Source organism: Stegodyphus dumicola, chromosome 1 (genome assembly GCF_044657685.1).
Source record: "Stegodyphus dumicola isolate Sdum_Otavi_A_Nest chromosome 1, ASM4465768v1".
In the NCBI taxonomy this organism is placed as follows: Eukaryota; Metazoa; Arthropoda; class Arachnida; order Araneae; family Eresidae; genus Stegodyphus; species Stegodyphus dumicola.
This window is the reverse complement of record NC_140768.1, coordinates 166,542,369-166,555,501: the sequence shown is the minus strand read 5'-3', so window position 1 is coordinate 166,555,501 and position 13,133 is coordinate 166,542,369. Positions and strand designations below refer to the sequence as shown.

General features: G+C 31.0%; 1 protein-coding gene across 3 annotated transcripts in view; it reads right to left on the bottom strand.

Moving 5' to 3' along the window:
- LOC118192107 (uncharacterized) overlaps nucleotides 1-13,133 on the bottom strand; it is a 243,404-nt gene that overhangs the window by 211,746 nt on the left and 18,525 nt on the right. For all 3 annotated transcript variants that reach the window (XR_015042880.1, XR_015042879.1, XM_085822981.1), the window contains exons 2-3: nucleotides 10,499-10,581; nucleotides 5,837-5,946 (exon numbers count right to left, since the gene is read on the bottom strand). Coding sequence is in view for 1 of the 3 variants with exons in the window: in XM_085822981.1 (XP_085679107.1) it covers nucleotides 5,837-5,946; nucleotides 10,499-10,581 (193 nt within the window). In the remaining 2 variants the exon portion in view is untranslated. The remainder of the gene's footprint in view (nucleotides 1-5,836; nucleotides 5,947-10,498; nucleotides 10,582-13,133) is intronic.

The window sequence follows — 13,133 nt, the reverse complement described above, 5'->3', positions numbered from 1 at the left end:
TTGTTAATAAATACTTTTTCATTTGCCTTATAAACCTTTTTTGGATCACCCCTCATAGAAAGCACATGGTGTAGAATATAGTTCTACCATTTCGAGAAGTTACGTTGTAAAAATTATGCTGTGAAATATAAATAATGTTGAGCAAAGGGAGCAGAAGGGAAAAAATGTGTGCAACGATAAGATTGCGCTGCATCCAGCTTTTTGAATTGAATTGAAAATTTGTTAAATCATGTCAGTAATCCAATGACCAACAGGAAAACATACTTTTTTTTTTTTTTTTACATTACTGGCAAAGCTGCAGATTCCAGCAAGCCCGACCTCATCCCACTGTCAATGAGAAAAGCACTTAAAGCATTCATTCATTCACTGACTGGGAGGAGAAAAAAGCAATTATTATGGCATCTGCTTCATCTTTGACATATGTGTATAATTTTCAATCTCATAAAGCTGGAAAACAAATAGACAATACCACTAAGATTATCATTATGAATGTTTTTGTCAAATTATAGGAGCATTTTTCCTAATAAATCTGACTACAATATTGTTACTTTTGCTGCTGATTTGACTGGTGTTTCTGTGAAAAGCTTAAATGGCATGAAATCCGAAATGAAGGAAAACAACAGATTTTCGACTCCTGATAAAATACAACCTCTGACTTTCAGAAACTTAACCTGGATAACACAATTTGATGAGCAATTTTAGCAATATTATGAAGCAAAGCTCATGGTTTCTTTTTACGAAATGATAATGTCTACTGTGCAAAAATGGTTAAGTTAGAAATGATGAAGCTGATTTGCCAAATATGTCCATTTGCACAACAGGATGAATGATTTAGGATTTGCATACAGAAAACAGAAACACCAAGTATATGAGTATTTTAACTTTTTCACACACTTAAGTAAGACAAAAGATTGTGATTTCTTGAGCTCTTTCTTGAAAGCACATGAAAGTCACAATGCTCATCAACAAGATGAACGAAATAATAACTTAGTGGGTAATGAATGTATACCAGATGACCGGTAGCAGCACTTGATGCTCATTGGAGAACTGGAACATCAAGTTTTCTGACCCATATGCTCTCACACAAGAAGTCTGAATGATAAAATGACTTTGTTTTTCTTTTACATGTGATCTAGCAAAAAAAAAAAAAAAGTGCTTTCAGATGCCAAAATAACTTTTCTGGGTGTAAATAAGGTAGTATTAAGCCAGACTACATAAAAATTATTCAGAATTTCAATAACAGAAAAACCTGGAAAAATATGTAAATCAGGTTGGCGGGCATATGGTCAGAGATCAGAAGAATTCAGTGATTTAAGAACTGCGCTAGGATATTAAGAGATTTTCAAGGAGTGACAGAAATTATGTTATAGAAGTAACAAATGATTACATTTAAATTGCACAAATTCCTCTTTGATGTCTTTAGTTTAAAATTCACCATTGTCAGCAACCCAGTGATTTTATTTTTAGTCACGACTCAAGTTACTGTGGTAACCACATATCTTTTTACTATTTACAGCATTTATCAGAGCAAGTTAAAGATATATCACACATAATTTATTACTCTGCCCTCTTTATGAACTTTTCTAATTATATTTTTAATACTTATACACTTGGTATTTTATGAACTTTTCTAATATTTTTTAATGTTCTGCATGGACACAGTTTAATCTCCTTGGCACATGTAAATAATCATTTATTTCTGTTTTCCAGAAATAAAACATTATTTAAAATTAGGTGATAACAGGGTTCATAGCCACATTTTAGTTATTTATTAAAAGAGAATAAGCATTACTTCAACCATGGAAAATAATTACTTTTTTTTTTTTTAATTTTAAATAACAGTTCAATTTACAGAAAGTAGACCACAGAATTTTTAGTCCTATACAATCCAGATTGGAAAGTGACAGGGGGGGGGGGAAATGTCCTTTGCTTGTTTTGCAGCGAACTGTAACAGTTTCAATATTCGAGATTTTGCGGAGAAAGGGAAGAACCTCCCAATCTTCATACTGTATAATGTATTGGCCAAAAAAATGAAATTATTTTGACTATTTGATTACTTTCCCTTTATTTAAGCCATTCCGAATATTATTCCTTAGAAAGCTAATCTGTGTTAAAACACAACCATTTTTGGAAGTTTACTATACTTCAGCAGTTACTGCAACTATGATATTATAAACATTCATACATATGCTCATAATATAAGCATAATGATCATAATATAAACACGAAAATTCAAACGTGTGTAGTATTTGGGTGGGAGGAAAATAATGCCGAATGTACCGGAATTTTCTACTGCTTTCGCAATTCTTTGACCAATAGAACGACGGGCACCTGTCTGTACTCTTTGTGCACACCAAAGGTTACGTTAATGCAGAGAAAGGGGGAAAAGCTATTTCCGGGAGTATGATTCACCATCTGACATTTCATATTAGGAAGAAAAGTTGTTTATTTAGTTTCGGCTTTTTCCCGGGAAAAAATAGCACGTTCATTAAAAAAAAAAAAGTACTAAAAAGAAAAAAATAAGGGCTTTAAAGAAAAAGTAAGCACCTATAAGGGGCTTTATATTTTATTTTCAAATATAAGGATTTATAAGCACTTATAAGGACCGCTACGAACCCTGGATAATATCCGAAGAAATATTTAAATGATTTAGCAATTTTGATGATAGAATTAGTGAGAAAAATCAGTATAAGTAACTAGACAGTACCCTTCTGCTGTATTTTAAATCAATTACTTTGCTCATGAATGTAGAACAATCACCTCATTAGCATTAATTTCACAAGATTGTATTTCATTAACTCAAAATAGTTGTACGCAACCTGCAGAGGTATGCAGTTGCTTACTTTTTTACATCAAAATAAATTACTTGTTTACAAATCTAACTCTAGTAATACACAAGTGTGTCATATCAACAATATACATTGCCTTATTTCAACATTGGGCATAAGGTGATGAATGAAAGGTTTACATGTATTAGCAAGATCTTTTCAGGCAGCAATCAGACTACCCAGTTAAGATGTTCATTGCCATACCACAAAGAAAATTCTAGTCTATATTCTCTGCATAAACATCTCATACATAAAACACAAATTTCCTATCTTTTCTGAAAGTGATGCTTTATAGACTTTACAATGGTTCCCATAGCCCTGGGAAATGAGGCAACTTGGGAGAAATAAAGTTCCAATCTTTTCCCTCTAAAGTGAAATATGAGGTAAATTTCATCGGGAAAATTAATTAAATTGTAAAATTTCTAATTAGGGGCATTATCAGTGAATATTTTCGCACTTTGCCACGTCTAACCATGAAACGCTTAAGTGCGGCAATTAAAGCATTAGACGTCAAATCTGACAAAAACCAAGATGAATAGTTCATGTTACGAAGCACACACATATATAGCACACACATTTACACAAATATAAATTTGATTTAGCACACCCTTTCCCTGATACTTCTAAGCTATACAATATGCCCTGCATAGATTGACGTATGGTAAATTACCCATAATCTGTGAAGACAAAATTGGTTTACATTTAAAACATGTCACACAAAGGTGCACTGTTTTTCAAGCTAAATCTCTACCACTTAATAGCCAAAATTTTAAACATACTGCATTTAATAATCCTTGAGGGCCAATATGCAATAATCGTATGTACACAGTAATCATATTTAGCTTAGAAATTCTTTGCAGGACATTTCTGAGAAAATAGCAAAGATGCCTTTCCAACACAGCCACCAACATTTCTTTCTTTCTTTATGATCAACAAAGAGGTGTAAATTTTTTCAGTTACCTGTTATGCCCTTTTTACAAGATAGGGCGCTCTGCTCTTGCTTAATAAGTGTTTTCTCAGCTGTTCTTACCTCGTCTAATTTAAGAGGTCCTAACTTTTTAAATCAATTTCTGCAATTATAAATAAACCTAATAATATGAGAACATTAATGATTTTATAATAATTATCACTAATTTTCAAGAGTTCATCAAAAACATTAAGAGTTCATATCGACAAACATAGTTCTCTCAGAAAGGTCATTAATGTCAGTAGAACTTTTGCTTTCAAGTATAAAGGATTCCCTTTCACTTGGTGTCAGGTGATCGAACACTGAAATTATTGGTTGTAAAGCACTTGTAGGGAAGATGTGGCTCAGTCAAAACATCTGCACTAGTCCAACAGTTTGAATGGTTCACTAGAGAAAAGGCACCAATTCTATGCTTCAGAAGATTTGTAAGACTGTCTTCATTAAATAATAGAACCATGAATAGTCAATTTCTGAATCTTGTCGTTGCAATTTTGAACGAAAGATTTCCATCTTCTGCTAAATCCTTTAATCCAATAAAATGCAACTTCAAAATAACTCTAAAAAAAGATATTACATGAACACGATCCAGAACATTTTTTACTTCCATTACCAATCAATGTACCTGGTAATTCGAGGCAAAGAAACATTATTGACAAGTTAAACTCTCTTTCTGGAGGGCAGCAAGTTTACAGAAATTTGTTCTCGATTTTGTACCTTTACATAAAATGCCTGCAGAATACGACTTTTGGCTTGCATCGGGGAAAAACATGGATCTCTATACTTTTATCACACGAATCCAAAATAAATCTTGAAATACTAATGTTACTTAATTTTGACAGCTCGCTGCACCATTGAGACTACTTGTCATTCAAATCAGAAGGAAGCTCAGTATCCCATGGTAGTTCATGTAGCCATAGCTTTTTGTAATAAAATCTGGTACTCTTCTGTTATCAGAACCGGATTCAGTTACGTAGATATGTATACATGCATGTATGAGTGTATGTGTTCATGCATGCACCGTATGTATGTACATATGTATGTGTGTATACACACACATGCATACATACACATTACATACTTTTCTGTATCCGGTCCTGATAACAGATTACTTGCTTACAAATCAGATTACTTGTTTAGAGCACCTAAATTTTTTTGTCTAACAACGAATGCTGTGATCAGTCCAAGGGGGATCACATATATTTTTCCAGGTGTTTGGAGGATTAAGTATTTGGTACTTTTCTTTCTTCTCAAAATTTCAGTCACATAAGAAGTCTCTACACTCAAACTATCTTCTTAATGAATGTCCAATTAAGTTCATAATACTTTGAGTATCTTTTTCACATGAGCTCGGTGGATAAATGTCAAAATGTTCTTTTCATTTCTTAACTAAACGATCATCATTTGTGAGCCATTTGCACAGATTCATCACAGCTCCATGTACAACTTCTCGAGTGCATCGGCACTGCACCTTAGCATGTTCAAGTATGTGGTTTTTGTTCTTATTCTGATCACTGAACAATTCATACGATTCGAATGAGTGGTATTAACTATTTTCTCACAACTTTTAAGTCCGTTTATTATAACTTTTGTTTTAAACAAAAAGGCTTATTGCTTTTGTGCACCATCATTATCATCATTTCGTTTTGCCTTTTTTCCAACTATTTTTAATATTATTTACCTTCGACTTAATAAATCTCACTGTTTGAGAATAGTTTTGTTTGTATCTGTGAAAGTTCATAAAGTGGGGAGCATCTATAGTCAATTTGAAATAAAAAGAACTTTTTACTAGTTACATTCATCAAACTTCAAAATTATTATTCTCAAGAAACGAATTTTGAAGAAATACATGAATTTAAAACAATTTTCACTGAAAGAGTTACAATGTAAAAACTTTCAAAAACAAAACAAAAAAAAAGGATACATAATTTATTACATTTCTCAAGTTAAATCTTTCTAATAATGTTTAAAATAGATTATTTTTTAAATAATGCTCAAGAAACTTTTACTGTCACAAATTTATACATAACTTGTGATATCTTACCATCAATAAATTTCTTCAAGAAAGAATATTTTTCATCAATTTGTGGAATTTTTCCATCAGTCAAAGCATCAAGGTCTGAATTGTATAGTAATGCAGATGAAGAACAGCATCTAAAATACCCAAGAATGAAATAAGATAGAAGTACTCTCAAACAAATAAACAAACAAAATTTGAAACTTTTTTTCCAATAACAAATACAATAACCCTCTCAAGGTACCACTTCCCTAAGTTGACCATAATTGAAATTCACCGGTATTTCTGAGAATTTATGCTAACATCCATACTGAGCATCACCTCTCTAAGATTCACCTCCATTTAAGACCTAAACCACTTGGAATCTAGATTATTTTCTTAAACAGGATTCAGCAAATTATTAAAAATAAAATAAAGATTAAAAATTATTGAGAAGTATTTATATAACTTTTTAAAATATCTCACTCTGAAATGGTATGTACAAAGAGTAATATTACAATTTGAAAGGTAAATTAAAAATGGGTCCTATGTGTTAGTCAAATGCAGATACCAAATGCCAAATATGCACTTGTTTAAAAAAAAAAAAAAAAAAAAACTATCTATTAAAACAGACTTATAGTTATTTAACAGGTTAAATTCATAATAAATTTTGAGCAAGAGTTATAATTTTTAATTTAAAAATTACAAAAATTGTTATAGATTGTTTACGTGTTACTTCTTGTAACCTTAGTATAACAAAAATTAACCATACTCAACAATTTGTCCTATGCCTTGCTTTTACGTATTGCATGATCATTTTGAATTCAGTTAATATACAAGTATCTTAAAAATTATCTTTCTCCAAAGCAAGTCTCTTTCTTTCAAATGCCAAAATTCATTTGACAAAATATGATTAAACACACCAATACAAACACTTTGCAAACACAAATGCAAACTCTTTGCACAGATGATATTTGCAATGGTGGAAAACTTTCATTAAAACCCGATATTATTGTGTATCAGAATGCCACTTTTATCTTTCAGGGTTCGAACACATTTCTACACATTGAAATTAAGTACTTATAAGGACCATAAATGAAACAAAATTGAGGACCTATCAGCAAAAAAAATTGAATAAATTAAAGCAATTATCTATATTCTGAGTCTATCATGTTCCAAATCAAGGGATTCCTTTTGAATCATAAGCAATACTTTAAATTTCACTTCATGAAATTCTATTACACTCAATTCTCCGTATCTCCTGCTTTTAGTATTTGTACAATTATGCTTAAAATGAAGAATTTAGGTGACCATATGAACAATTTTCCCATCATTTAAAAAATGCCTGTAGTACCAATTATTATCACAGCAATACTTTAAATTTCACTTCATGAAATTCTATTACACTCAATTCTCCGTATCTCCTGCTTTTAGTATTTGTACAATTATGCTTAAAATGAAGAATTTAGGTGACCATATGAACAATTTTCCCATCATTTAAAAAATGCCTGTAGTACCAATTATTATCACAAATTCTTTCATTATTTCTCAGTGTGCAAGTCATTTTCTACTTTCTATATTTTCATTCCAACCATGATGTTTACAGGAATGTATGCAATTAAGGAATTCTGAAAAGATTTTTTCATCCAGTGTGGTCCTTAAAAATTTGATTAGATATTTCCCTCTGCATCCTCTGAATGGCAGATCAGCAGTCTTTGAGTTTCCATGCTGAAGGCTTACTGAGTTTTCTGATTTCCTTAACATGGTTTTGCATGAAAACAGACCATTTTTGTCTCTTTTTATCCATGTGAGCACTGTTGTGGAATCGCTCCAGTTATTTTTGTTAACTCGTTCCCACTCCAGGGCTTTAGTTACGGAATCTGTCAATCTGGCCCAAATTACAGGTGCTAAAAGTTCCATTCTTGGGATAGTTTACCTCTCTTAAAGGAGCAACTCGAGATTCCACAGCAAGAAAAAGCCTAACTTAATCACTGTTCTACATCCTTAAAAATATAACCAGTGCATAAGCATCTTTCCTCTTATCAACAAAAGAGTGAAGAGCATAATTATTTAAATTTCCTGAAGTAACTTGAATAAATCTAGAAACTTAACAGTTACTAGATATTTCAATTCTTGAAGCTATTGTAATAAATTTTTATGATTTCACCATCTGCTCATCCTTATTTTTGGTCAAAGCATAATTGTAATATCTGGCGTCTGTTTGGCAATCAACAAAGTGCCTCTTCTATAAGGAGGGTTACTGTATTTTAGGAGTGTTGTCTCAGAAGAGGAAGGTACTAGATTTTGCTTTGCTGTAGGAGCGATGTATGGCTCTGAGTTTAATATCATGCTTTGAATGTTATTTTAATAAATGTTTGTTTCATCTTGGTAACATAGTGATGCTATTACATTGATAAGGGAGAGAAAAATCAATAAACTGCAGATAACATGCTCTGTTTTGTCGTCTTTACCAAATTAAAGTTATTTAACCATTCTAAATTGATTTTCCGAATGTCCAGTTCTTTATTCAAAAGCACACCTAATACATGCATTTCTTTCTTATTAATAATTTCATCGAAATCACCAGAATACTCTAATCCCCTTAGAACAAAATCACCTTTTGGACATTGATAGAATCGGAAACACACTTTTTTACTGTTGTTTAATGTCAACACTAAAAATGACACTATCAGTATACAAACTTTGTAAAGTAATTTCAAAATCAATGTAGTGCTCAATAACTGAGACCAAAAGGAAAGGACTACATTTTGCATCAAAAACAACTTTTGAGCTTTTTCTCTTCCATGTTTTTCCACCATAAAAACAGTAGGAAATCTTTGTCTTCTTTCCGAACATTTATTTGTAAAAAGACTTTTCTAATGTCAGCTGACTCCATACCGCCACTCTCTGAATTGCAGTAGGATATCAGGAATAAGTTCGATTAAATTAGGACTGCACCGCAAGCACTGGTTCAGAAAAATAATGATTTGTTAATCTCATTGAAGCATCAAATACTAGATGGATTGGTATGGTACTGCTGCTTGACTTTAGGACAGAGCAATGAGGAAAGTAATTACCATAGTAGTTTCATGAACATGTGTTTTTTCCTTTGATGTAACCCTGAATGCTTTTCGATAAGACACCTTTTAAGATATAACTTATTTATTGAAAGTTTTTCTTTACATTTTGAAAAAAATTATTAAAATTTCACACCAAATTCCTTTACAAACAGGAAATGGAGGATTATTTTTTAATAGTTATGGGATCCTACCTAAAAAAAGAAGGTGTATTAACCAGACATGGTATAGTATACTATTACAAAACACATAAATGGTGATGAAACTAAAAAAAAAAAAAAAAAAAAAAAAAACGTGACAAGAGAATACACATTAATATGGTTTGAGGGCTGCATAATCACATTTGTAACAGCACTTATAGCTATTTAGAAGAATTAACATCTGCTAAATGGAGAACAGAACAGCTGGATATGGCTGATAAAACAGTAATTGAATGGAACAATTACATGTAGGAAGTTTATACTCGCAGCATTATAAACAGAGCTTAGGGTAAAATCAAAAAATGACTATTCTGTTGCTATTCTGAAGTCAATAGAAATTTTTACTTTGAAGTAACTGGCATAGGTTTTAATGAACTTCTTTGTCAGTTAATTTAAAAGATGGAATTAATATTGAATTTGTTTTTGATTAATTATTGAACTTTAATTTAAAGATTGAATTACTATTGAATTTTTTTATGTGCTGAATTTGCAATTTGTGTCTGTTGATCATATAAGTAAATAAATAGTGCTATATGACTGTTTATTAAATAAAGAGGCATCAGTCTCTTCAGAATTTTGCAATTTCTTGGTATCTCTGTCAATTTTTAAATAGCAGACAACTTTTATAGTCGACAAGATGATACGTAGCACTAAAATTTTAAATTCTAAATACAGACAATAACTTTACATATAATCGTCATCAAAAATACTTGTAATTTTTTTTAGAAATTATGACTACAGATTTAGTATGATAAAGTAACATGATTAGCAAGCTTAAGTTTGAAATTACAGTATCTTTTTCTGTAAAAAATTTCTTTATTTGCCTGTATGTTTACTTTTTCAATGAGAAATGCTTCAAGAATTTTTTGTGCCTAAATTTGGTAGAAATACATTTTACCCCTTTCAGAGACTGTGCTTGAATGAGGTATTACTAAAGCTCCAATAATTATAATAGGCATTACTTTGCATTTAATGCACACATTCACATACTTTAAATTTTCAGTTTCTCCCCATGTTGTATGAATATGCAAATCTGTAGCTTATTTTAAACTGTCTACAGATAAACTCAATTTTTACTTAAGATTAATTTAGAAGTCAAACAATAAAAATCAGCATTATATTTTCATATTTTCACAGGACTAGCTTCGATGGTTCGGGAAACCCATCGAAACTAGTCCTGTGAAAACTTTAAAATATAACGCTGATTTCTGTTGGACTTTTAAAATTAATATTTGTTTGGTGTGTTATTGTATCTTAATTATTTACTTACTGAGCAACTATCATTCTATTATAAAACCAGTATTAAACCCAGGCAGCATTTTGCCCAAGTTTCCAAATCAGCATATATTTTATGATTTGCTATTGTAAGTTATTTGTAATTGTATAATACATACTTTATTATACATAAAATGATTATTAAATGAAATACTTACAATGATCGAATAATATCTAGGAAACCATTCGCATCTCTAAATTCAGTGAAGGATTGTATATTAGAAGTCACAAGGGAATTAAACTGAAAATAAAAAATTATATCGATAACACATTAAATAAATGATTTAATAATTTATTACTGTACATACGGTATTAAAATTAAAATATAATGCCTGTAATCATGATTAAAGGTTAACTGATAATGGTATTTAATAACATAGACAAGAATAAAAATCACATTTGCTAACAATAATTTTTTATATCCAACAAAATTTAATATTATAAAGAAGATACTAAATTAAGTGTACAGTTTAGATACCTACAATCTATTTTTCACAGAAGATCAGCAGCTTTTTCTCTGTCTCATCTGTAAGTATTAGTTTAGAGAAAAACTAAAAACAAATTTAAATTATTAATCTAAGTCAGTAATTCTCAACCTTCTTTTGCCCTTGAATCCTAATTTTTACTTCAGCATCAAAATGCCACTCTCCCTTCCCCATACTTTTTTTATTTTTGGGATGCACTTAAAAAAATAGTGAAATCTCACTAAAGTGCACAGGATTTTGGACAACTGCAAAAGCAAATAAATGTCTTAAAGCAGTGCTTCCATCAAGCCCTAGCAAAAATTATTCCGGTCCTCTTTGGGAACATTAAAACAATCCTAATTTTTTTAATTTATTATTTTTATTATTATTATTATACTGTACAACCAACAATTAACTTCTAGTGTCCCACTCACTTCTACCTGTATAAGTTTCTTACAGAGATGACGTTCAGTATCAGTGCTTATATATTATATCCCCAGAAATATTGTTCATGCACAGATCCCTTAACCCTTTCCAGACAGCAACTTAATCTCCTAGCCTGTCACTATGAGACGAAGAGCTGAGCTTCCAAGCTTAATTTTTGAAAAAAAAATTAGCAAAAATATGTTTTCATTCCAATTTTTTTTTCCCCCTAATATTACAGAAAATGCAGTTATCTTTATACTTTTTTGAATTATAGAATATGTATAACTTTTGCAGCTATAATGTTATATACAGATGATGAAAGAGGACTTTTAAAACAAATGTTCAACTACAATTAAAATAGTTAATGTAAAACAACAAACCTATACAGGCACATCCATACATCCATATATACATTTACAATGAAATAAAAAATTTTTCCTGTGTGATATAATCCGAAGCATGGGTCCACGCAGAGTCTTATATTACAATCTTTGCACTCAGAATAAGATGTTTTCCCTGAAGCTCACGTCCTCTGCATAGTCTGAGAGAAAATAATACATTTTCTTCAGCAATGGAAAATGCCTTTCTGAATGGTGAAATGGCATTCTTGACATGACCCTCTCAATTTGTTCGATTAATCAAACCTGAAGCAATGGTGTTTTTGTACCACTTTTTACACTGTATAAAATATGTGCATTACAGATCGTACTGTCAAGTAGCTCCAAAAATAATTTTCTATACCACTTACCACCAGATTTTCTGTAAGATGGATAATGAGTAGTGACTGCATTACTAATATCCACTGCTTCCATATTTTAATTGTACTGAAATATACAGTTTGGTTTCTTAATTCTTTCTACCATTTTGTAATTTTGTTTAACAGAACCTTTTAGTTGGTGCCCATGCATTGTAGTAAAATGCAATACTGCCTTCTTTTTTATTTTTAAATGCACATTGTTTTGTCTCATCAATGCTGATTGAAAATCTTTTGGCAGACCTTTCATTTCATGACTGTGTCATAAGCACTCATTTTTGAGTCTTAAAAATCTAATGCAAGTCACAGTGAAATGAAAAACCTATTCAGATATAAGTTGTATCCTTTTCCCAAAAGATCACCATGTGAGGGTGTTCACAACATTTTCGCAATATAGGTTACCTCTCACTGTGAGATTTGTATCTTTGTCTGTCTCAATGAAAAGTTCCAAGCATAACCTGAAATGGATTAACTTAGTTTTGCACCATATTAGGACTGTTTCAACAGAACATACTGTATTAGTTTAGAAGTCAAAAAAAAAAAAAAAAAATCAACATTTTATTTTCACAGGACTAATTTCGACGATTTTACCAAACCACCATCCTCAGCTGCAAAAGCGCAAATGAATCAATTGAGATATCTCACCAAAATCTGGTTGCATATTCTTATAGCTCGACAGGTGCTGGTTGGTATACTAGCACTGGCTGTGTGTTCTTACACCTCACCATGTAATTGTATATTAGCACTATGTTGTGTTTTTGCTCTCGCTGCATGTTCTTATATCATTCACTTCTGATGAGGTTCTTGAACTCACTTTGTTTATTTTAAAATATATTCATTCTTTTTATCTAAATATGATATTTACAACATTTAATTTACTTTGTTTATTTAAAAATATATTCACTCTTTTTTTCTAAATACGATATTAACAACATTTAATTTACCAAGTAATAAGGTGAATGCCATATCATTTCTTAAAGAAAGAGGTCTTTTACCTGACAAACGAATATGCAAAAATGACCAAGACATGGAAACTTCACGTTAAGAATGAAACCACTTAGAGGTGCAATGTTAAAAATTGCAAAAAACAAGAAAGGCTTCTGAGTTGGAAATTGGTTTAGGAGTTCTAGAACAAAGTTTGCCACTGCT